The sequence below is a fragment of the Coccinella septempunctata genome, chromosome 5, assembly GCF_907165205.1.
Source record: "Coccinella septempunctata chromosome 5, icCocSept1.1, whole genome shotgun sequence".
NCBI classification, from domain to species: domain Eukaryota; kingdom Metazoa; phylum Arthropoda; class Insecta; order Coleoptera; family Coccinellidae; genus Coccinella; species Coccinella septempunctata.
Window position 1 is genome coordinate 25339645 of NC_058193.1, and position 26792 is coordinate 25366436.

General features: G+C 36.3%; 1 protein-coding gene and 1 non-coding gene across 5 annotated transcripts in view; both read left to right on the forward strand.

The window, feature by feature from the left end:
• The window catches only part of LOC123313082 (nitric oxide synthase), a 158577-nt gene that overhangs the window by 72374 nt on the left and 59411 nt on the right, over nucleotides 1-26792 (forward strand). For all 4 annotated transcript variants that reach the window (XM_044897783.1, XM_044897782.1, XM_044897784.1 and 1 more), the window contains one exon: nucleotides 21106-21197. In XM_044897783.1, the coding sequence (XP_044753718.1) occupies nucleotides 21106-21197 (92 nt within the window). The remainder of the gene's footprint in view (nucleotides 1-21105; nucleotides 21198-26792) is intronic.
• On the forward strand, nucleotides 7480-7551 carry Trnaw-cca. The gene has a single exon. It is a non-coding gene; the product is annotated as a tRNA-Trp (tRNA).

A 26792-nucleotide genomic window follows, 5' to 3' on the forward strand; every position in this document is an offset into this window, starting at 1 on the left:
GTTCGCCATCGTTATTGTTGGAAGTGTACGCCATCGATACGTTCACGCAATGCTACTTTTGACGCATTACGAGTCGCCAAATGTCGTTATATCGAGAACGGGTTGTGAATTACGGAAACTACTGTCAGATGTGAAAATGAGAAAAGCACTGACGTGATGTCAGGGGCCTCAGCTTGATTGTCCAAATTTATTACCCATACTGAACGTATCCATCTACCAGAAAAAAGTTCCTTTCATCAATAATCAAACTAGGAACAACTCAATTCACTTTCCTAATTCTCAGAGTGAAGATGACATCATGTATCCATTTGCTCTGCTTGATTGCCATTCCTGCAATCTCTGAGAGTTTGGGAAAATCTTATTCACTCTGAAAGTTACAAAATTTAATTCAAATTTGTCCTCGTTTCCTGTCAGATGGCGCTTCCTATTTCTTCACCATACTGACGATTTATGAGTTGTGTTGGTCTGACGAAGTCAAATGAGGCAAAAACCATGTTCACCTTCCGATATTTCTCGACGAAATGGTATTACTGTCAATACATTAAGTGATGGTGGCTATTCGAGTCAGATTGTGTCATTTGTTGATTTTATATAAGTTGTGTTAGGTTGGAATGGAGGTATGTTGATAAATGAAGTAGAATTTCCAAAAAACAAAATTGTTCTGGATGTTCTACCAAGACTGCCCATTACAATAAACCTATACGGGGTGTATTTGAAGGTGCGGCTATTTTTCAACAGAAGGTAGAACTGGTCAAAATGAAGCGTTTCCCAAAAATTACCTAAACAAAACTTTCAAAATGAAGTTGAAAAAAAATGAAAATTATTACTGAAACAGATCCTTATACGACCCCAGACCGTTTGTTAGGTGTCGCAAAGCAGTGGGAAAAAACTTATCTCCTGATTCGACCATGTGGTTTCGTTTAGGATATTGGCTCGTTCGATATTTACGTGATAATGAAAATGGAAACTTAGAATTGTCGAATTGGTCTCATTATTTTTTAGTAACTTACAGGATTTTATGAAATGGCTCATTTCGATTCCAACTGTCAGAAGAGACTTAGAACACAAGTGTAAAAAATAAAATAATACTTCAAAATCTCACCAATAAAATTCGACTAAATTATTCACGAATTTTTTCACAATGGGCATCACAATCTTCTGTTCGAATATTCCAGCAATCGTTGTAAAAATGGGATGAAATGGGGAAACATGATTGCACTTTTTCAACATAACTAGCACGAGCACTTTCAAGAAACTGTCTCGATTTTCTAATTTTTTTTTCACCCTAAATTGCACGATACAACAATTTATGATTCTCTCGAAACTGACCTGATCATCTAATCCGATGAACTTGGTACTGAACCATTCATTGTCCAGGCATATGTTTGTGTTTTGTTTTAGTTTCGTTTTGAGATGCCGGAGTTACCTTCCACATTCCCGTACACGATATTCAATGAAATTTTCTAGAGGTTGTATCTCAGCCATCTTGGATATTTTATATAGACTTATTTTGATGAGTTCTACCTTCTGTCAAAAAAAGCCTCACCTTTGAAAACACCCTGTATATTAGAAATATTGAGTAACCCAAAACTAAAACCTATAAAAGAAAGACGTATATATCGATTTTGACCATATTTCTCTTCCCAAGTGATATACAGACCAAGTACCTATAATGTCATAGTAATGAGTCGCCAAACTCAATTTTTTTAGCCGTTTCATTTCATTTGGAGCTCAGTTCAGTTCATGGTGGAATTTCAAATTTTCTATCAATTCTGGGAAATTATAATCTGTATTTCTATTTGGAACTCGATGATCAACAAATAAATTCGGGGGTTTGTCAACACAGGAACTAGCTATATACAATTGACCGTGTAAATAGCATGGATTTTCGAGATTGGTGCTGCAAGCATTGCGAATCCGAATGCGCATTGAGATTGCACAAGAATAATTCTCTTTTAAGCATTAATTTAATGTAAAAAACTTACTTTCCAACCAAAATTTAAAGAGAATGGAAAAATGCAAAGCAAAATCGTGATATATACATGTAGTTCTTAATTAATAAATAAATAAATTAATCAATAAAAACAATATACTGATACTCAGACTCAAAATAGTCATTTTACCGATCACCAAAATGCAACACTTTGAAACCATCAAATCAATATTTAGATCGTGTTGTTCATTGAGTTCATTTGTCAACTGTTGATCAGTTGTGGACTACCCAACATACACTTACGGGCGAAATTCAAATTTCGTTTTCTTGATTTTCCCAGTTTCTCAGGCAACATTTACAAATTTTTCTTACGTTTACACCTCCTACAAAGTATCAGGAAAGTTTCAAACAAAAAATTATTATAATTAAATCGGTTCAGTCGTTTTCACGTGATGCAATGACAATGCAAAACAGAGCTCAATTTTCATTTATGAAGAATTACTAATGGATTGTGCTGTTTTCCCAATTTGATATTGTTATTCCACCCAGAAATTTCATTATAACTCTTACATGCAATAACCATTCCATATTTCCACATACTATACCTATAAACTATAGATTTTTACGAATTGTGCATTTTGAATTGGCCCGGCATCGATAATTTTTTGCTGAATATTGTGGCTTCAGGAACTGAAGTAGTTAAAATATTCCGCTGACGCAGAACGTGGAACAAGGTGGAATAAGAGCAAAATACTTGAGGGGAATTTCCCCCCGTACACCCAATACCTACTCGCGATTTATGAAAACCACCCGAGGCTTAACGCGGATGTGGCGTACCTCAGGATTTTTCGATTTCAGTTTTTAATGGTAGTTCTCAATTAACTGGATTCGAGAACCTGGGTTCATTCAAGGGACATTCCATAACCGCTGTTTTGAAATGAGAAAATGAACGAATTCGTGAATGAGTGGTTTATCGTTAAAAGCATATTTGATGAGATCGGCTTCGGAGCGAAAAATGGAATAGCTTTTTTTTTCCACTTTTCAATTTTAACCCAACATTCCTAATCAGCCCATTGCGTACCTACTCGATAAATTTTCCATAGTTTCAAAGCTAAATATGTTCGGTTCACTATGATCGTGATTTTTAATTTCGCTTATCCGCTGAATTCACCACATACTGAGTGTTTTACGACTAAAGCCCGTTTGCAACAGCCGAGAATTCTCTGGAGAATTCTCTACAAAATTCTCGCAAGAAAACGGCAGAGATTATTTTGTATGCATCTGAACAGAGAATTCTAAATTCTACCGAAAGTGCGTATGTAACGGTAAATAATTCACGGTGCATGAATTTTCGAGTAAATTCTCTAGAGAATTCTCGGCTGTTGCAAACGGGCTTAACAGACATATGAAAACTGTGAATTAAGGTCACCGAGCTTAATGAACATTTGTTTGTACCATCAGTAAAAAAACATTAAATTGCTAAACCACGTCTATAAAAAAATTAAGATTTCATCATCTACTTTTTTTTGACAGAGCGGCCTCTCCCTTGCTTTCTGTATCATATAGAAAAAGACTTGGTTATATGTATGTATACTCAATCAGCCAAAAAACACACAAAAGCACGAATTTTTTCGATTGTCTTGCAGTCTTGCAGTTCTGTCTGAAATTCAAATTCTCAATTCTATAACACAAAATCTATGAGAACTTTCATCTAACCAAATGTGAAACCTGTTCCTGTCACATGACAATGAGTTTCAGTTGAAACGGAATCGCTTTCAATTAACTGAAAGTTTCAGATAAATACGGGAATAGTGCATTTGCTTTCCTTGAAGGAAATTGGGAAGTTGAAGATGGAGCGAGGTTCCTTAGACATATAATGAAAATATTTATACATATTCTGTTGAAAGTTTTGAAGATAGGGAAGTTTCATTCTATCCCCCAGATTCCAAAAGTGTATTTCATTTGCCCATAGCTTCAATGGCAACAATGAATACCAGTTCTTAATGAATGAGATCCTTGATAAGAACTTCAATTGGGAAACTTAGATGGCGAAGTAATTTTAAGAACTACAATTTCTACTCAAATTTCTATAACTTAGCTTTGAGTATGTATATCAGGACAATTAATCACAATGTCTGGAATTTTTTCGACTCAACACGGGTTCACCACATAGCTTGATTATTTCCGAAATAATTTATGATTTTAGAAAATAACTAGAAACAGTTCTTACACTCAGTAATCCCCTAGATTATGAATGGATCCTTCTCAATACTGAGTTGACTTTCTCAATTATCTGTTGAAAATTGTCATCTGAGATGCATAACATCCGCAGATGATTAAATCAACGAATGTTACGATCTAAAACGAACTAACAAACTACCATCGCTCGAGGTATTACCAGAAATTTCATTTCGTCGACAAAGAGTTGATGCTGACCATGGTTTTGGTCTTAATTTACCTCGCCAGATCAACAAAACACATTCGTCAACGAAATGCTTTGAATTGCCGGCTCCTTTTATTCCATGTCCGTAGCGGGTATGATGTATAAATACATGGTAATGACATCTGTTCATTATTTACCTGCCTTACTATGAAGGCGTGATCCATTTCCTATTGTCATGAATTATGAAAAATAATCCATAATCCAACGAGATTTGCAAATTCGAATAGTGTGTTTCAAAATACCTATACCTATATGAAATTTTTTTCATCTTGATCTGGATTTTTCTGAATAATCAATAAGCAATAATGTACTAGAGTAGAAGAACAAGTGTGCATAATATCCAAATAATTTCGGGACTGAATAGTTCATAAGTTATGAAAGTGAAAACAAAATTAGTGAAACAGGGACATTTATGGTTGAACAACCTGTACATTTGGTATCATTGCTTATCTAGCTATCCACTAAGGACACCAAGGAAAGTATAACAATGACGACAAACTCATTCCTCCCGGAAAAAAAACAATTTGTCACTTCGTTCCTATATTACAGACTGAATGAAATTTAGAATTTAATGAAGATTAACTTGCGAAACTTGGAAACTGAATATTTCCACAAACATCTCATGCAAATCCACTTAACTTGCAGTGTGTTCCATTGAGCCAATTAAGATGGTAATGAGAAGGACATTAGTTGAAAGAGCACACAATTCTGAACAAGAAGTTTTGAATAATTCATTTTATATATTCTATATTCCATAAAATAATAGGTCGTTTGTATCTAAGTTATGCGCTGAAAGATTCTCGGGATATTTCGATAGTTTTCTAAGAATTCCAAAGTAATGTAATGCGATTTTTGGTCTTTATGATTAATTATTGTCAAAAATTACGACAAATATTGTAGTCGCCTTGTCTTTCCCTTGAAAAAAATTCTCCCAAATTAAGGGTGTGATGCTAATACTGATTATTTGAAAGTGCTAGAATGAAGATGTTTTCATCCGTGTAATGCACAAAATTCATAACTTAAATATTAACATTTTTATAGAAGAATCGTTTCGCGAGACTGTACTTATTCCGCTGAAATAGAACGACCTGTGTATAAATTTTGATTCCCTTTCAGTTGACAGTGAGTAACAAAACTGTCGGAGTTTCCGAGAAGTTATAAATTGATGGGGATGCTATATTTCACTCAGTGAAGTAATCAGTGAAGCATTTATGTATGATGATACAGGGATTTTCACTCGAAACTCTGAAGAAGTTAACACAGGATCACCTTTGTGATGAAATGAATCTCTTTTCAAAGTGATTACCTATTACCTATTTCATTTTACGATATCAAAGACATTAGAAATGGTGAATTCAATCACAAAGCTGAAATTTATTCAATTGTGTTTAACTGAAATTTTGCTGATCGATAAGCGGTGGGGGCTTCTTGAAATCTAAGACAAAATTTGGTGGACAATATAATTTTATTGTTTTCCCGATTCTGATCTGATCTGATATAGGTGTTCAAGCTGATGCAAGCATAGATAATCGCGAATATTTCAATTCTCAGCACAAGTTTCAATCAGAATTTCTGAGTGGAGCGTTCTTCACTATGACAGTGATTAGAAGGAAATTTGCCCCAGTAGTCTGCTGTCTTCTTCGGAATTACTTTTCAATCTGAAAGTTTGGTACTTGATTAAGCTCTGTATTGAATAAAGTATGCACCTTGGGAAATTATAATCGAACACTTCTGAACAAAGTTTGCTGTTAATGTTCCATATCACTTTTCTTGTTCCAAATCGAAAGTTTTGGAATAACAGGGTGATTGATGATTTTCACCCAACGGAAAACAATAGGTACCTGATAAGGGGTTATTTGAGATACCTTTTCAACCAATATTCTTCATACCGTTTATGGATTGGTCATGAATTCAAATTAAAAACGAAACCAGTCCTAGGAATGTTAGACACTCTGGCTGATATTGGTACAAAAAAAGACTTTTCGCTTATAATTGGTTTTCTTTGGAATTGAGAGGAAGAAAAACACTTAAGATTCGTTAAACAAGCAGTGATTATTTGAAGGGAAATATTTATTTTTGTTTTTTTCTACTATATGTTCTATAATTGAAGATGAAGCTGAATATATTTAGAGCGAAATTTGTTCGAAGTTCAAACTTTACCATTGATAATTTTTTTCTTTGAAAATCAACTCAACAATTGAATAAAAATATTGTTTGTATGAAAAACTCATTCTAACTATAAAAAATTATTTTATTTATTTTTTTAATAAAAATTCTTTGAATTGATATTTCTGGTTCAAATTACACATAACACTTTATCTTCAGAGACTTTCAGTCGAATAAGTTTCGTTCCAGAAGAAATTCTAAACGAAAAAATTGATTTTTTTATTTCATTTCATGAATTCAATGTTATCTTAGAAATTTCTTAGAAATAGTTATTTTCCTATCAAGTGCGGAAAGTGATACTTGCCCGCACGAAACTGCCGTTGCCCGAACGATGCGAAGCAGAGTTCGGGTAAGCAGTTGAGTGCGGGCAAGACACTTTCCGCAAGAGTTAGGAACAATATTTTTTCTACAAGCGCTTGAAATATATAAATATATCAATTGCACGATACAGATCATATCTCATTTGATTAATTCATATAAAATGACAAACGTAATTCTGCATGTCGTTACCATGGGTTACTCATCGTTGACGTTCGGTGCATAGAGACATGATAGAATTTAATTTATTCTATAAGATTTGCGTGCGGGAAAAACCCCTGCTAATCCATTCCCGCACGCAAATGCGTGCGGGAAAGAAATAGCAGGCGTTTTTCCCGCACGTTTTGGAAAAGTGACTCTTTGCAACTTGAAATGCGTGCGGGAAAAAGGTTGAACGCGCACGCTTGTAGGAAAACATTATTATCTACAATTTAAATTTTTCCAATGCATTTATCCGGAAATCGTAGAAGTTAAAGGTTCCTGAATTTTTTATATATGTACTTATATAATTTATATAAAATTTTATGACCTACAACCTACAAGGTATTTACTGTTAAAATGATGAGTAAGTTTTTTCGGTATAAATTGATTTATAGCCTGTTAACCATTAGTGATCGAGGACTCCGTGGCGCAACGGTAGCGCGTCTGACTCCAGATCAGAAGGTTGCGTGTTCAAATCACGTCGGGGTCACAAAACTTTTTATATCTATTGCGATACAGTTGACTCTCGTCATACAACACTGGTTTAAAGAGTCATATAGCTTTATTTTCGACTTCAGTCCTTTTATATTAGAGTGTATTCCTCTAAGAGGGCTGTGGTTATACAGAGTGAACAGAAATAAACGAAACAGAGCCATACCACATGCAAGTAATATTATTGGTTTTTAATTGAATGATGACTCAACCCATCCACCTGAGCTAAAGAGTATCAACTTCGATACTCTTTGACCAAACTGATCATGAATAACCACAACAGTGTTTCATATTCAATTCAATTCGAAATTTAATTGAGATTAAGAAGGGTGTAGTTGACTTTGGAGGTGGAAATACCCAAGTGGAGTAAGTATTGGCGAAATTTTTCCAAAAATATTTTGTCGTTGGAAATTATATCCAACGCGAAGAAGAGCCGAATATTTTATCTTCATATCTTCAAGTCTTACTAACATATGAAGTTTCTTATAACCACTTTAGAATGGTGAAAGTGAAGTTCCTACACAGAATATATTTCTTTCTACAACTTGGATTAATCTCAGATAAAAACAAAGTTTCAGTTTTTCTGAACGTAACAACTAGAATAATGCAGGAATTATTAAAATTTGATTATTTTCCAAACGGAAATAATCTGATCGAAGTAATGTAGGTAATGCGCGAGTTATTCGTCAATGAAAACGTTTGTTGAGTCTACGTCACTCTTCATAACTTTCAGTCCAGAATTTTCGTGAGAAAACTTCCGCTAACACATTACCCTCGAACTTCTAAATTGCCAGAAATCTAATCAGACGCTCACTTTATAAGTTGAGAACTCCATCCGTTGGACGGGCTCCTGTCTATAAACAGCAGCTAGAAGGTTCCATTCATATCATTTCTCTACTACTTTGCGGAAGTTGGCTCGGCGTTGATGATTCTGAGGTCTGCATTGAATAACGATGATAAAATCTAATCAGCTGGTCCTCAGAGTTACTACCCAGCGACTTAAACTTCAACAATAGTTGTACGTAAGGATAATATTCGGAAAAATCCCTGAATGTTCAAACTGACATACACAACATTCAAAGAGCCAAAGTTATTGGTCAGTTTCGAGTTGTTACAGAGGCTTGATTGTGCTGAAGGATTCATTTCAATGGAATATGTAGAGAGCATTATTTTTATTCGTCAAACGTTAAAAAAACTAAAAATTTTTTCATTGAAGAACTAATATTCATCCATGTCATTGACTTTCCGAGGTGAAATAATCTCTTTTATAAATTTCCACATGAAAAAATTTCTCGAAAAGTCTCGCCTTTGGCTACAATTCGTATCCTGGTGAAATTGAGAAAAGACATGCGTTAAGTGCAGCCATCTTTTCGACGAAAGTGGAAACTATTGTAATATTCATAACTTATCGTTCAAGTGTTCTGGCAACACCTCACATTCTGGTAGTCATAGACATAGAGACATGGACTGAGCAATGTCAGCATGAAATTGGCTTCTTTTATAGAAAGAGAGGAATGATTGTCGGGCATTTACCTTCTCTTTTTTGTTCACATAGAGGTCTATATATATATATTCTTTCGAATGTAAGCAATACATTTTTGGTTATCAAACAATATAGCATATGTATGAGTTTTAGCAAAGGTTAGTGTAAAGGGGTACCATACAATTTGGAGTATGATACAAGAGCTTAGGGAAAAACCTCAGTAGAAAAACTCTGTCTCCCCGTGAGTAGTGTAGTGATGACAAATTTGTTTAAAGAATAAGCTTTTAATACTGAAGGGCTTCTTTTCCATTGATATAAAAATTTCTTTATCCTCTTTCCATTTCGAAATAATAACTGAAACAAAGAAACAGAGCAGAAAACGAGGCAAAAAGTGAATAATAAAGCTTTCATCAAAGTATAAGTACATAACTTGTCCTTCAATTGGGAGGAATATCCATTCCATTCCATTGCTGTATCCCGTTACCGGGAATAAATCTACAAAAAGAAGAAAAAAAAATTGCGAACAGACTTGTAATTTCTTAGGGCTAGTTGCGACTGTGTGCCCTCTTGTGACTAAAGAGACCCAACCGTGACCTGCAGATCCTTCCACACTCAGGGCACGGATAGTCACCAACCAGATCTGGCCGCCGCTGTATCCTTCTCGATTCTCCATTATAACTGTGTACCAAAGACCTCCACTGTGACCTGTCTAACGCTAGTTGTTCCCAGTTATGATTGGCATTAACTGATTTTAGGGATTGATGTAGTGTATCCTTAAACCGCTTATACTGGCCTCCTGGTTTCCGGGCTCCCTCAGTGAATTCGCCATATAGAGCTACTTTGGGGAGTCTTGTGTCTTGCATCCTCAGAATGTGGCCGCTCCATCTGAGTCGGGCCTTCGTTATTTGAGTCTCAATTGTTGTACAACTCGGGGGTTGCGAGACTTCTGCATTCGAAACTTTGTGAAACCATCTGATGTGTATAATCTGTCTTAGATGACGTTGTTGCGTTTGTTCAAGCTGTTTAATATGTCGCCTGTAGGGCGTCCAGCCTTCGCTTCCGTAAAGAAGCGTTGGGAGGACCACTGCTTTGTAAACAGCTGTCTTGGTCTTCAGATTGAGGTCGTGATTTTGGATATCATTTCTGCGTCAAAAACCTTCTGCTGATCTTGGTGGAGGATCACCCTTGTCATTAGAAATGTCTCCAGTAGTAAATTAATAATAGCCAAATCTTGCTTTTGACTGGGAGGGTCTTTCGACCAGGTCCAGTCTTCCAAGTGATGATTCCTCTGTTCTTCAGTTGTTCGAGGAACGCTACAGGACCCTTATGTTGGGGAATCATCTCTCATAGATATACCAGCGGTTATTCAGTAAAAAATTGAAGAAGACAACTGCATACCTCATACATATGTAGGACAAACAGGTTGGTATCTTAAAGACAGAATCTCCGAGCATGAAAGAGATTCCCTCAACATACTCAACCCTCTAAAAAAAAAAAAAGACAACAACAACGCTTTAGCAGAACATGTATCGATTACACTCCATTCTTTTGATTTTAACATCGACTCAATAAAAATATTAGGACACCAAAAAATTTTAAAAAAGAGGTTATTACATGAGATGATCTCTATAAAACAAGATGAAAAATCCATTAACAGGAGAACAGATATTGAGGGTTTGAATACAGCCTATTACTATCTCATCTTCAAAATAAAAGGAAAAATAACTTGAACGAATTATTAATATTGAATGTCAATGTCATTTCGGTAGATCAAAACACAATTCAATTTTACTTATAACATATGTGTGATCACAGCAGTCTGTTTCCGATTTATCCATTTTTTGGTTAAATTCTCGTTTGATGTTGTCCAAGAGTGTTATGTATTTCATATCTTTCATGATTTTGACTATAAAACCACAAAAAGACTGTAAGTAACTGTTCCCCCCTTTTTTAATGTTAAATCAGGTACCTGTATACTGAGCTGAATTATTCTCAATGTTTCTCTCAATTTTCGTTTTTTCAATTTAGAATTTGTCTATGCATTGTAATATGCAGATATTAATGTGATTTTTATTCATTTGTTGTACTGATGTATTGTTCCATTGCATGTTTCAACACATTTTATTTATAAGTGTTATTAATTAAAAAATCTTGTAATTCATTTTAGAGCCCTGAAGAAGATTGTAGAATAAAATCGAAACATGTCGGCAATGGTCTGAGAGGTGGCTTTTATTCCATCAACCTGACCTTCAACCTGTTAAGCGAATTGCATACCCGATGTTCAGTTTCTCTCCGTCATTTTTTTGACCGTATTTCATGCATAGATAGAAAGGGAAAGCACAGTCCATGTGTCTATATGTATGTTCCCCCCTTACTGGCCCTTACGCCTTATCCTTATATGGATGGCGAGAAAGTCCCGTGGTATAAACTTCTCTTGAAGTGCTGGAACTGTTCGGTGAAAGAGGGGTAAATAAAAAACGAGTTTGATGAGTTGCTAATTGGACAGGATATGCATGATATGACTTCCTGCTGTAGACTATCTGTTAAATTTGGCCACTCAATCTGTCGTACCAACTAATTTTTTCTGAATGTCCGACAGTTTCTATGAATGTTCGGGTGCTAGGCTGCAAACTACTGCCCCTGATCTTACATGGATGGGGCTAAGAAACCAGGTCGAAACTTTCTGACACTTGCTAATGAATACATCAGAATTACCATTATGCGAAACATGGTAGAGTAGAAAATCCCCCACGAAGATATTACCCATGATAAATATCCTCTGAACTGTTTCAACCCGCCAAATTCCCGATTTTATTTAGGAATCTGGAAGTTATTCAGAGTTATTACGTAATTTAATCCGTCTCATCCAATTCCCATTCCGGCTGAGCCAACCCTCGGAACTGTTATGAGAAACTTTTCCAGAACTTCCAGGAAGAATATAATGAATGGGGCTCTTCATCCACATATTCGTATTCGCTACCGTGTACACAGTATATCCCCTGTAATCTCCGGAACGCGTCGACTTCATTGTAGTAGTTTTCCACTCTTTCAGTTCGGAGTTTTCCCCTCAATGAACTTACGAGGATATATTGTGTATGGATATTTTCGAAGGGCGTTAATATCATTCATTTTCTATTTGGGAAGTTCGAAACTCGAAAGTTTATGATCTTCACCCAATTATCGTGGAAAGTGGGTAGTTTATAACCCCTTTAAGCCTCGGTGCAACCAATTTTCGCATGGAAATACGGAAGTAATTGAGTTACTTTTTAGTTTAACTATCTTGACACGACAAAACTTTTAATTTCGCCAATTCGAAGAGGTTTTTGTCTACTTCCGTAATTTCTTCCGTAAACTTCAGGAATTTCTGTTTAAGTTGTTAGAGAGTTTGCTTCGTTTTGTGGTGCTAATATTTTTTCATCTTCGATATTTTTTTTATCTGATAGGGTGATTCTTGTTATCTGAACCTGCTAAAGCTGTTCTAGAATCTCCAATAAATCAATAGATATAGGTAATTTAAATGGTTTGTTATATATTATATATCTATATTAATAAAAGAGGATCTATGGTTTACTGTTCAAACGATCGTACCAAATTGGACAATTCTTTTTTTGTTATGTTTATTATTGTTAGGGCAAGGTTTATATAACAAAATATTCCCAAAAAAAATTGTACAGAACAGAAAAAAATGCATTCCTTTTTCTTACGACCAATCGAGCAATCATAGAGTACTTATAGGTTTTCGACATTTGGACAAAAAGTTAAGTTATATCGAGTAAATCGAAAATTTAAAATGATGAGTTCGTTATTATTATCTACCCCAGAAATAATTTAAATGGCAAAACTAGGTTTGCCGGGTCAGCTAGTTATATTATAAAATATAGAATAGATTGTGGGAAATTTTGTTTCAATTGAAGTGGCCAACATCATAATCATCATAGCCTCTCATAGTCCACTTCGGGTCGTAGTCCTCCACTTTTGTCATCCACCTTCTTCTGTCCTAATCTACTCTCATCACCTCTTGTACAAGTTGGTGGAAAAAGGTTGAATTTGCATCATCCATCAAGGGTATCATCATCATTGCTGTATCTCGTTACCAAGAATAAATCTACAAAAAGACTAAAAAACAAAACTATTTGTGCGATCGAACTAACAGTTTCTCAGGGCTACTTGAGACTGTGTGCCCTCCTGTGACTGAAGTGACCCAACCGTACAGATCCTTACACACTCCGGGCATGGATAATCACCAACCAGATCTGGCCGCAGCTGTATTCTTCTCGAGTCTCCATTATAACTGTGGACCAAAGACCTCCACTGTGATCTGTCAAACGCTAGTTGTTCCCGGTTACGATTGGCATTAACTGATTTTGGGGGTTGATGCAGTATATCCTTGAACCTCCTGGTTTCCGAGCTCCCTCTGTGACTTCGCCAAACAGAGCTATTTTGGGGAGTCTTGTGTGTTGCATCCTCAGAATATGGCTGCTCCATCTGAGTCGGGCTCTCGTTATACAACTCGCGCGCTGCAAGACTTCTGCATTTGAAACTTTGTGGAACCATCTGATGTGCATTATTTGTCTTAGATGACGTTGTTGCGTTTGTTCAAGCTGTGTAATAATATGTCGTCTGTAAGGCGTCCAGCTTTCGCTTCCGTAAAGAAGCGTTGGGAGGACCACTGCTTTGTAAACAGCTGTCTTGGTCTTCGATTGTGGTCATGATTTTGAAAAACTCTGTCCTTTAGCTTCCAGAATGCCCGTGATGCCGAATTGATAAGGTTATGTATTTCCGTGTCCAGGTTAGCCCTAATATTTATGAAGCTTCCCAAGTATTTGAACTGCTCGACCTGTTCTAGAGTTTCATCCTCTAGGCTGATATCTGTTTGAAAGCTGTCTGGTGGACTTCCTGATTTCGGTTTTGTCAATATTGAGTCTAAGGCCTAAAGCTTCGTATATGTTTATAGATGTTCAACATTATCTGTAGATCCTCTGAGGTGCTAGAGATAAGTGCGCGTGATAAACTTAGTACGGGTTTTTGCTCTGAGGCGCTTCAGTTTAAACAGGCCTCCAGCGTATTTTGTCAAAGAAAATATTCGAAAAAATATAATCTCAATACCCACATTTTCTCTGAAAACAAACTTATTACGAGAAAATATGTTCGAAGAAAGGTATGTCAACCTCAATTACCCTTAGTTAGTGAATCCAACGATTGGAAGAAGCTATTTCAGTTAACGTCCTTCAAATAATGACAATAATTCGAAAGCATTGTCAATTGGCCCTATAAGAAGGTTGTAACGCTTTAAATAAGTGATTTCAAACAAGAGCTCATTTGGCAAACTCTACATATTTCCTCATTATCTATCCCCCTAGTTTAGCTTTAGTCCTGATAGTCAAACTCAATCCTCAAATAATTCTCTTTTTAAGAAGAAGAAGATAAAAAAAATATTATTCCTTTATGTATGGGTATAATCAAAAGAATCTGTACCTAACCCCTCAGAACCTAACCAGAATCCAAGGAGAAGAACAAGTAAGGTGTCTTCGGAGGTTATGTTATGAAAACAGATTATCCCTGGACACCTTCAAGAAGGAGCTCTGTTTTTTACTACATTATTTGCTTCTCGGTCCCCTGTAGTCTTGTTGCATCTGCTATTATACTGATTTTGAAAAAAAAAACCTTAAATTTTCTCTAAATCCTCAGAAAAATCCCGAGCGGTGGTGAACAAGTTCATCATTAGTTTTGACAGATTAAACTAAGCTTTTCTTTTGAATTACCCTCTTACTTTGCACCTGCAACAAAATCTGCAATCCTCAAATTAGTTAAATTCGACTATAATCACATAACTGTTGACGAATATTCATCTGAATCATCTGAAAGTCAGGAAAACTAATCGAATAAACATCTGAATCAATTTTCCGCATAAAATGCATCATTTTCATTCCCAGTTTTCTTCCCTATTGAATTGTTGTCGATTTTACTGTGTCCTATTCATTTATTGCAGTCCGAAATTCTGAATACGCTTATTGTTATCGGAAAGTCGAAGATGGCAGTCGTGAATTGAATCTGAGTATTATCAGAACAGCTCGCAATAAAGATAAAGCCTCTTTGCGAGCGCTTTGTCGAACTGACATCTTCCACATTGCCTTATTTTTCTCTTGAAGAACACCCAGTGCCAGTGGAAAACGTCTAAATTTCAACGTCGACATGACTAAAAGGTGGAAGTTGGGAATGAGGCTGCTAGCAGGACGTTCAATCTCTAGGGGAGATATAATTCAGATCTCGACAGTCGTCGGCATACCAAAAACACGCAATCTGAGGGATTATCAACGGTTGAAACGCGGTGCGTAAAGGTGGGGGCGAAATTTATCAGGAAGTTAGCACAGTTGCTGTTGTTTTTCGAGGAGGGTGGCTTCCTTACCCGGATTTTCGGGCTGTTGAACTTTTTGGTCTTCCTTCGGAGACTGAGTCCCGTAATGTTGATTTCTTCATCGTGAGAAATGAAAATTGGAATAGGTAAAAAAAAATTATCGTTTATTCGAATAAGCCACTCATACACATCATGTATTAATAGTCAAATTACCTTTCATATGAAAGGCACAATCCATACACACTGCGCAAAACAATTAACGCACATTCTGAAAATCTCAATTTTAATGAAAGTTAACCCTACATTGACTTTATAACTTATTTTTATGTTCTCTCGGGAAGGTTTTGAACGAAACAAGACACATTAAATGGAAGAAAAATTCAGGATTTCACCGAATCTTATGTGAAAGAAGAGAAATGAACAATTTTCAAAATACTGAAATGCTGATAAGTGATTTAATACTTGGTATTTCCACCCCTTGCGTTAATTACAGCTCGGCAACGACGGTTCATACTCAAAATGAGTGATCTTAAAATGTTCTGTTCTAATCCTTCCCAGATTTCTCCGAGTTGGATTCCTAAGTCATTAAGAGTAGCTGGATGATTTTCTGAACTTCTCAGCCTTCTATTGAGGTTGTCCGAAACCTGCTCAATCGGATGAAGATCTGGACTTCTTGCTGGCCATTCCAATCGAGAGACTTCAACCTCTTCAAGGTACTCCTGAACGATGCGCGCACGATGGGGTCTGGCATTATCGTCCATAAAAATGAAATTTTCACCAATGTATGGGGCAAATGGCACTACATGCTCTTCAAGAATATTCCTTATATACTGGTCAGCATTCATAGCTCCATTACGACCACTAGGTCTTTGCGAGCAGTCAAAGATATTCCACCCCATACCATAATCGATCCTCCACCGAAACCAGTAGTATTCAGGAAATTGCACCGAGTATATCTTTCATGTGGACGTCTGTATACAAGGGAACGTCGATCACAATGGTAGAGGCAGAATCTAGACTCATCTGTGAAGAGAACTCTTTCCCAATCGGCCTCTTCCCAATGGATATGCTCTCTCGCAAAATCCAAACGCGCCCTTCGATGGGCTGGGGTAAGAGCTGGGCCTCTTGCCGCGACACGAGGCCTTAAATCATATTCTCTGAGGCGATTTCTTATTGTCTGAGTGCTAATTTGCACCTCATGAGTTTGCTCAAGCTGAATTTGAAGGAGGCGAGCGGTTGCAAACCGTTGTCTAAACGAAGAAACTCTCAAGTAACGTTCTTGAAAGGCAGTTGTTACCCGTGGTCTACCCTGTCCTGGTCTTCGGACATTCATACCTGTCTCCCTGAATCGCTGCAACATTCTGGACACACTTGTATGGGAAACTCCAAACCTTTCTGCAATTCTTGTGTATGTCCACCCTTCTTCTCGCAAAACTACAGCTTGGGCAAATTCCTCTTGCGTCAAATTGCGTGTTTCGCGTTGCATAGCGATCGAGTGTAGAAAATCAAACGAAAGAAAAACTATTGATCACTAGAATTGATCGATTTTAGAATGGAGCCAATACATTCAAAATCTGATAATATTATCTTTTTTTATTCCTGCTGGGAATAAATCTTCTGTATTGAAGAAAACCGTTGAAAGTAGATAACATATGCATGCATAATTCTGATAAAAATAATTATCATTGAGAACACCTTCAGTTGTAGAATAAATTTGAGATTTCCATAATGTGCGTTAATTTTTTTGCGCAGTGTATTCCCATTTGAAAAAATAAAGTGGACGGGTGTGAGGCGTAGGGAGTGAGAAATATCCAATTCAAAAAAGCATACGATCAATTGCTTTTGAAATTTACAATCCACGGGTGCCATGATTTTCCTAAATAATTCTTTGTACAAGAATTATTAACGAGTTAGGTTACATTTTTGGCATGCTGTATGTATAGGAATATTCGAGGTAGAAGAGACAAACACCAGAATGAATTTCCATTGAGGGCAACTTTGGCATGCGAAGAAGGTTAAAACGAAAACGAATAACTAGCTTTTTGGACAGGAAAAACATTAGTGCATCAGCAAGTCGAGAAAATGAATATGAAAGCAATGAGCAAAGAATGGATATATTTTCAGTGCAATCTTGTTTCTTCAGGCGCTCAGAAGACTGTAGACAAAATAATTCTTAATTGCCTGGCGAAAACTTTGTTGTAGACGGATCAGATGTACCTAATTGCTTTCGAAGAAAAATTGGGAATGTTGATCCTCCAACGGAGAGTTATATCCATTCTTTTTACATGAAGAACACACGAAAGTTGAAATCAAATGAAATGAATGCTAATAGTATGTATATGTCTACCCAATCACAATGAAGTGATTTAAAATATACTGCTCCACAAAAGTTCAAAAAACTCAGGAATTTTCAGACTCTCGAAACTTTACAGTTTTTTCCACCAATTTTCAAAATATATATATTGCTCACTTATCTAACTCATTGTTTGCCCATTTATTTCTAAGTTTTCTTAAATTCATTTCAAGTATTTGTGGTACGAAATCAGTTCATTTAAAAATTGAAAAAATTAAGTTCAGGAAAGCCTGACAACGCCTTTGCATACAGATTGTTGGAGTAGCCTTGGTCAATTTCTCTCCAAAGTTGCGGTCAGGTAAGAGTCGTCTGAGATATTGAAGTTTATGTGGAGGTGGTTGATGAGAATCCAAAGCTCTACTTTCTTTCACGTGTCCAGTTACTCGAAACTACGCTTCACTAACATTTTCAATTCAAATATGCATTAAGCTTTTTCCTGTCCAAAATACTTTTTCGAAGAAGGGCCTAGACGCAAGAACTTGACATAAATGAGTCCTTGCAAAGAGGCTTTCTCCATGATTGGACGCTATCGTAAAGGTTAGTGCAGAAGCTTGCCTTTTTGTCTGTGGATTACTGTCAATTTGATTCTCCTCGTGCCTAGAACAACAGACAAAGAGGGATTAGGTATTACCCAACTTGCCACGATTCATTCCACAATCTGCTTAAATTGTAATTTTTTAACGGCCTTTAATGCGAAAGAAACGGCGGATTATTTGCTTTTTTTATGTGATTTATTCAGAGGAAATCAACATCGTTATTTTGATATAATTCTTCTAACATCTCTGTTTGAATGCATAGGTCCTTCAGTAACAAATGCAATAACAGTATACAGGGTGCTTACTCGAACTTTGTTGTTGTATTTGTTTTCCTGATTAAGCCTTCAATGAGTTTTTTTCTTTTGCTACGAAATTTGCAATGGTAGTATCAAAACCTAATAGAATGTACAATTCAAAAAATCATCATGGAAAATACTCAGATTGCTGCACTTTCTGAAGTAAGTAGGGAGAGTCCGGGAAACTCAGGTAGGGGACTTAATCACCTCAAATATTTAAATTCAAATTTCGCGCTATCGGTATCGTAAATAGCTTGCGACTAAGATGTCTAAAAACATGGTGTATGAACTGATTAGATTTTGTTTTTCCCGTTTCGAAAATAAAAGATAAGTTTCGTTTTTCCCACTGAAGGTAGCGCTGTTTAGGAATTGACAGTTGTCAATTGATATTTGAAATTTATTTTAATGCATTCCTACGACTTGCGAATGTGCTATATTTATAAGCCATTATTGGTGTGTGAAAATGTATTACTTTCGAGAAAGGTCGTACAACATTCATGTATTGAACATGTCGTTCAGTTTTCTGTATGGACAATCAAGAACTACAGCTAAGAATTCGGTGTTATTGGACTATCACTTTTTGTTGTTGGAAATTGAGGCAGATCCAAATGAAAATAAAATGAGATGAACATTCTGGACAGATAGAGCTAACAGTTTTATGGCAACTTCAGCAATATTTAATCAAAAGAACTGTATTGAAAATACGTAATGTGAATTGTGAGCATGAATCAAGTAACAGAAATACGTTAATCTGTTCTTTAAATATTCTTCACAAGTATATAGTGAAAATTGCGTTTCTGTCAACTGAATATATTGAATATTTCGCCAAAAACCTGTGTTTTATTGATATCATATTGAATTACCTTCCTCACGATTTCAATTTGTCAAACAGAAATTATCTTGAAGAAAAATAGTAAGTACTCATTCGAAAATTTAAGTGTATATCTCAAATATTCGGAAAGAGCTGACATTTGACGAAATAGTCCAGTTCATTTTTCTTGGATTCGTTGATCGATCGGGATCACAGATGACTGTAATTTGTGATTGATATCAACGCAGAACAAAATAAAACGAGAGAGTATCATTAGACTTTCTTTGATAGAACAAGGGTAGAACATGGTGGCGCCGCCACGAAACAAATTTCTTATTTTCGATTTGGTCTAATGTCATTGCATTCCAAAAATTGACGAGTGCACACACCATGTTTTTAGACATCTTACTTGCGACATAATGAATAGACTAAAAGGGAGTGCGACAGACTTGACCCATACTTTGGTCGGAAGACATAATCAGTGGTCCAAGTTTTCCGTACTGAGCTTAGATAATAGTTTGCTTCAAAAAAAGAAAATTGAATAATAGAAATAAATATAAAAATATGCAAATATTCAAAAAAGTAAAAAAATATTGGAAAAAGTGAGAGTGACTCTGAAATAGAAAATATGTATTTCATACACTGATACATCTGATGATGAAAACCTTGATAGAGACAATAGTTGGTAATTTGAAATTGTTTTCTTTCAATGTTTTTCCTGATAAACAAACTTATGGTCAAGTCTCTAGAAGAAATCGATCACGTAAAATTTCACATATTTTCAATTGAAATGGTTTTCTCTTAAACCGTTTCGAAGGGACTTATATATGACATAACAAAAAAAGGAAACACCATTTGATTCTATAGTTTACATACAAATTGATATCAATCATTCTGTATTTAAACACATAATAAATTGAAAAGCTTAGCTGTTGCCAAAATAAAAAAACTCATCATGTGCCGAAGTTTTATCAAACTTATATTTGATTCTTAAGCCTGCTATATCACCTTCTCTGTTCCATCAGAAGGACTTTAATCATTCAAGATTCATTTATAACATTCACATCTCACCATAACCAGCCATGAAAACAAAACTATTCCTATATTCTACCAAATTGTCTTCTTTAGTATCATCCTTTGGTGCACTGTCGAGCATTGATGCCTTTACCTCAGCAATTCAACGCTGTAATTGGAATGTTTGTAGCGCCATAAAAGAAGGTATTGAAGTCAACGGTGAAGAAAACAAGATTAAAAAAAATCCGTTTATCTTGGAGTTACTCATTCAGGAGTTACTGAATACTACTGAACACCCTCCATATTTTGTGAATTGTGCTGACACTTAATATTTCAAGGCATTCTTCAGTTCGAACATTTCCAAGCATTAATGGAACATCCTGCATAAATTTTCTTGGGTATGCAAATAGCAAGGCTAGATGACCTATATTGATTGAGATGGCTGACTTTAGCTGTACTTATTCAGCTCATAAAACTCTTTATATATCTCTGCGATATACCGCGAGTCATGAATGAGGAGAATATTGAACAAATATGTAATATTCCCAACATTTTTGTGATATTTTTATATATGAATATAACGCATGCATTTGCGTCATGCAAATTGGTATTATGTTTACATTACCTTATCTTTTTCATGTTTCAAATTCTGAAGCAAAAAGAATTACTTAATAACATATAATAACAAATTCCTATTATTTCAGGTATTCGACTGTCGATATGTGACTACAACCAGTGGAATGTTTGAAGCATTATGCAATCATATCAAATACAGCACCAATAAGGGAAACATAAGGTGAGAAATTGTAAATTCTATCCAGAAGCCATGGAATTGTATGGAATCGAAATTGTAGGTTTGGCGTGAGTGAATCATGCGAAATCCCAATCAAATATTTACTGGCAAACTGAGGTTATTGCGGGTTATGCCTTGAAGGGGTGATTAATTCGAGAGAATTGTAATTGAATGAATATGAGAAATGTTATTATGAATTGAAATTGGAATCAATTCTGATCGTTTTATCATGAATATGATTATTCATTTGCAATAACATTTTCATCGTCGATCTTCAATATTCGACATTTTTCTGAAACATTTGGAGAGTGCCTTCAGTCAAGACCGATGTGTTTCATAGGACAATAATTTTCCCGCAATCACGTCCTCACTCCTAAATTTTTGTTGTTGTAAGCATTCTTTGGGTTGGCTTGGTTGGGAGTGACGACTTCTTCATGTTGAACATTGTATGAAGGCGATTTTTAGTGAAAGGGATTACTTTGAGGGTGTCTAACTTCAGAAGAAAAATAACTCTCAGTTGAAAACACTCTGTATAAAGATTTCATGTTGGTGTAGTAATGAAATAATATTACGACATAACTCTGCATAGAGCGCATAAAACAATTCAATTTCGTAGACATCTAAAAGCCTAACGTAATCATAGTTTAGTGAACACTAAGTCAAACCTCCAGCTGTGTATCACACAATTCTTATGTCCCCTAACATTCGGCAATAACTATTATTCCGTCATTTCCAAGGAGAAATATTTCTATGGTAATGGTCAGATATAAAACGGCCATTAGGGCAATGCAATAAGAGTCCCAGGTGTCTTACATCACCAGATATTATCGGAATCACATTTGCTTGAAGCGTTTTTATTTATGTTCGATATAGGGAAGACCTATACTATTTCATAATTCTTGACAGAGCCTAGGGCTATTTCTGATGGAGCCTGTGTGGATGAGAAAATATTCTCCGCCTGCTTCTCTAGAGCATGGCATAGGATTCTACGTAAAATTCGACACTCCTTGACTGTAAGTTCTCACAGGACTCGCATTTTTATTTATTCCACTCATCCGTTCCCATTGGTAAATTTATATGTATATAGGTTTATACACTGTTTCATTCAAGTAACTATATAGGTCAGTGGCGGCTCGTGGTCATGAGAGCTGAGGAGGCTAATAGTTTTCGAGGAGTGTTGGAACAAACTCTTATCAGTCAATAAAGTATACTTCTTCAACATAATGAAAAGTTGTCAGTTCTAAGATTTTGAATGCAAGAGGATGCTATATGCTCCTTTGACTTGTTATGCCTTTCGATAGTTCGCGGTAAATTTTTCAAATCTGAAAACCCCGTTTTGAACCATGAAGTATATTCTGTTTGATGAGAAAATAGTAAATATGGCCAGCAAAATAATTTTTCCCGTTTGATCGATCCAGTTAACCAATCACATTTATCGTACCAAACAACACTGAAACTTCTATTCTGACGATTTTCGGTAGACTTTAGTGTAATTAAATTTGGTGGAGGTCTTGTAAAGGTTTTAACAACGTGTACAGTTAATTCTCAATATTCAATTCCATTTTATTTTTTGATCCGTATCAGTACTCACCCCTAACGCCCTAACAAAACAACCTATCTTAACAAGAATATATCACAAATTTCCCGAAGTTCCAGTTCTCCACGAAGTCGTTACATTCAAATTGAAAATTGAAATCATAACAACTACCGCCGGACAACGCCCCTACCGTCGGAGATCAAGCGAATATAGTCGAAGACGGCACGAAAGAATCGATGGAGAACAGGGGAGCTGTGCCTCCTCTGGTACATTTTACGGGCGAATATGGTACAGTAAGTCAGCTGAATTCTTGTTCGGCTAGTATGTGAGTCCAGAGAACGTATGCGTGAGTTACACTATCAACGGAGGCAGCAGGCCCAACAGCCTCCGTCCGAATAGGCAGTACTAGGAAATATTCACATTCGACGCGGCGGACGCGTACGCAGCCGGTGGATTGTATGATTGTTATGCTGGATTTTTATGAGCGGAGGACCGAAAAATGAACTAATTTTTATCTGAATATCTAGTTCAGGTGTTCGGAAAATTTATATAGAAATAACTTTCTGAAAATGAGGACATGCGCGAAGTGAATGTATTTTAGCTCTAAGCTTTATGAGGAGGCTTAGCCTCCCTTGCCTCCTCTGACGAGCCGCCCTTGATATAGGTACTTAAAATGAACAATGTAAGCGGTGGGAAACACCTTACATTCAGTAATAGAGGTACACCTGACGTGTGTTATTTCTTATTTCTCATCTCCTGCGATAAATGCGGTCATCCATATTTGATTTCAGTAGATCTGTCTCGAAATTGATCGCCACACTATCTCTAGATAGGTGATGCTTCCCTTAAAACTGACAGCAAGAGTTTTTCTAAATAATTATTCTTTCTCGATTTGTTACTCGACTCATCGAAATATTATTTCAGGTTGGAATCATATCTTTACTGAGATGAAGTATGGCTAGACTTTTGTAGATTTTTGTTAGATAAAGTTTACTAATGACTTACTCTCACTAATAACATTTAAAAGTAAATTTTTGATGTTTTGGATTGATGTGGCCGATACTTGATGAAAATCCACAATTGAACTTGAAACACATTTTACGATTTTCCAAGAAATGAGTTTTTAAACCACGACACGTGTTTCGATATCACTATAGCATCTTCAGTTGGGTGAAGGTAAACTAGTTTAGCTACGAAACACGTGTCGTGATTCGAAATACCTGTATGTGACTCCAAACAATTTTAATAAACTAAAATAGAGTCATGTTTTGTGATGTCATGGCTTGACGGGAAAGCAGTTGAACCGATTTCATTAATTTTTCCTTTGCAACCTTCCACATACTTTGTAGAAGGTTTTGAAGGAAGTAAAATTTGAAAAGTTTGCCTGGAAAACTGGGAAAATCAAGAAAACTAGGCGAAATTAAAATTTCGCTCACAAGTTTAAGTTGGCTAGTCTACCCTCCAGGGACAAAGTGACTGACAATTGCTGGTGATTGATAGTTGACAAATGAACTAAATGAACAACACGATCTCAATATTGATTTAACGTTCTTAAAGCTCAGCTTTTTGGTTATCCGTTAATTGATAATTTTGTGTCAAAGTGATTAGTGAAAATACATGCTATTCACGTGATCAATTGTATGTATCCTGTTCCTGTGTTGGCAAACCCTCAAATTTATATATTTGTTTATGCAACAGACAGATCGAATATATTGTTTACAAAGGGATACTGCAATGAAAACGTCGAATTTCACTTATATGTGCTCAATCAATTTTTTTATGAAAAGTTGAAAATTATACTTTTTCACTTTAAATAGTTCTCCTACTCTTCTTTATTTCTCATTTTATTTCCAATTACTAAATATTCCATCGATATCAAACGAAAATGTCTGCTAGTCTAGTCAGTGGTCAGCTATTAATTAATAAAATGATACAATGTATAATAAAAATTCCATTTAAGCGAGTCGTTTTTTTCTGTATTAGGAATCGAAATTCTGATGAAAAGGTTGAATCTTCTCATCACTCTTTATTCTGATGAACCAACAGTTTCGAAGAAACACCTGAAATATTATTTCGCAGCGTTTGAACTGAAATCGCAAACCTCGAAGGATTTGTCTGTGACGGATATAGGTGGACGCATCTGGTGTTCTACAGGGAAACGGAAAATCCTCACATAATGCTCGCCAATGGGTGGACTGCAAAGACTTCGACGGAGCTACCTTGGAACATTCTTATCCTTTCTGATACTCCCGTTCTAATTCCACTCTCTTGTTTCAAAATGACGTCGTAAAAACGACAGGTTAATATCCAATTGGGGCCTCTGGGTTCATTCAAGTGATCGTTTTTGCTCTCGTCAACTTCGAGGCCTGGGTTGAAAAACTCAATTCTGGATCGAATACTACGAATTGAACGTCGAAAAGAATTCACAGTTAATTCGAGGCGAGAAGGTGTTCATGACAAGAGATCTGGCTTTTAACTCCTCCGGCTCAGCTTCGTTAAGGTCGTTTTCGATACTAATCCTGTTAGATTTCTTCAATTTGCGTTGTAGATAATAGCGGAGTGATACCAATGGCGAGAATAGTATCATTTAGGTAACTGGAACGCAAAGGTTAATTTGAGATTTGCATTTTTTATTTGCAATGAAAATCCAACTATATTTCTTTGCTGCATGAATTAGAGGTATTTTGTGCTCTTCCTTTGACTATACACTATTAAACTGGCGGAGAAAACATCAGGTTTAGGAGATACAATTATCCTTTTTACGAAAAACGATAATTTTGTTCAGGAGGACGTTCCAACCAGGTCTGATCTTCCAAGTGGTGATTCTTGTATTCTTCAATTGCTGGAGGGACGCTTTTAGACATTCACATCGTGTTTTCATTCATTCATTCAGTCACTGCAGTATCCCGTTACCGGGAATAAATCTACAAAAAGACAAAAAAGGAAAAAAAAGTTCGAACAGACTTGTAATTTCTTAGGGCTAATTGCGACTGTGTGCCCTCCTGTGACTGAAGAGACCCAACCGTGACCTGCAGATCCTTCCACACTCAGGGGATTGATAGTCACCAACCAGATCTGGCCGCCGCTGTATTCTTCTCAAGTCTCCATTATAACTGTGTACCAAAGACCTCCACTGTGACCTGTCCAACGCTAGTTGTTCCCAGTTATGATTGGCATTAACGGATTTCAGGGATTGATGTAGTATATCCTTAAACCGCTTATACTGGCATCCCGGTTTTCGGGATCCCTCTGTGAATTCGCCATACAGAGCTATTTTGGGAAGTCTTGCGTCTTGCATCCTCAAAATGTGGCCGCTCCATCTGAGTCGGGCCCTCGTTACTTGAGTCTCAATTGTTGTGTTGTACAACTCGCGCGTTGCAAGACTTCTGCATTCTAAACTTTGTGGGACCACCTGATGTGCATTATCTGTCTAAGATGACGTTGTTGCGTTTGTTCAAGCTGTTTTATATGTCGCCTGTAGGGCGTCCAGCTTTCGCTTCCATAAAGAAGCGTTGGTAGGACGACTGCTTTGTGAACAGCTGTCTTGGTCTTCAGATTGAGGTCGTGATTTTGAAACACCTTTAGCTTCCAGAATGCCCGTGATGCCGAATTGATACGGTTGTGTATTTGCGTGTCTGAGATAGCCCTAGTATTTATGAAGCTTCCCAAGTATTTGAACTGCTCCACCTGTTCTATAGTTTCATTCTCAAGGCTGATATGTGTTTGAAGGCTTTCTGGCGGACTTACCAGGATTTTGGTTTTGTCGATATTGAGTTTAAGGCCTAAAGCTTCGTATATATGTTTAAAGGTATCCATCATTATCTGTAGATCCTCTGGGCTGCTAGCTATAAGTGCGCAGTCTTCTGCATATTGAAGTTCCGTGATAAACTTTGAACGGGTTTTTGCTCTGAGGCGCTTCAGATTAAATAGGCCTCCATCAAATCTGAATCTTATTCCAACACCTCTTACAGGCATACTCATGTCAGCAATTATCGAGACAGCTATGGCGAAAATATTGAACAGTAAAGGCGCTAACACGCAGCCTTGTTTTATTCCAGAGT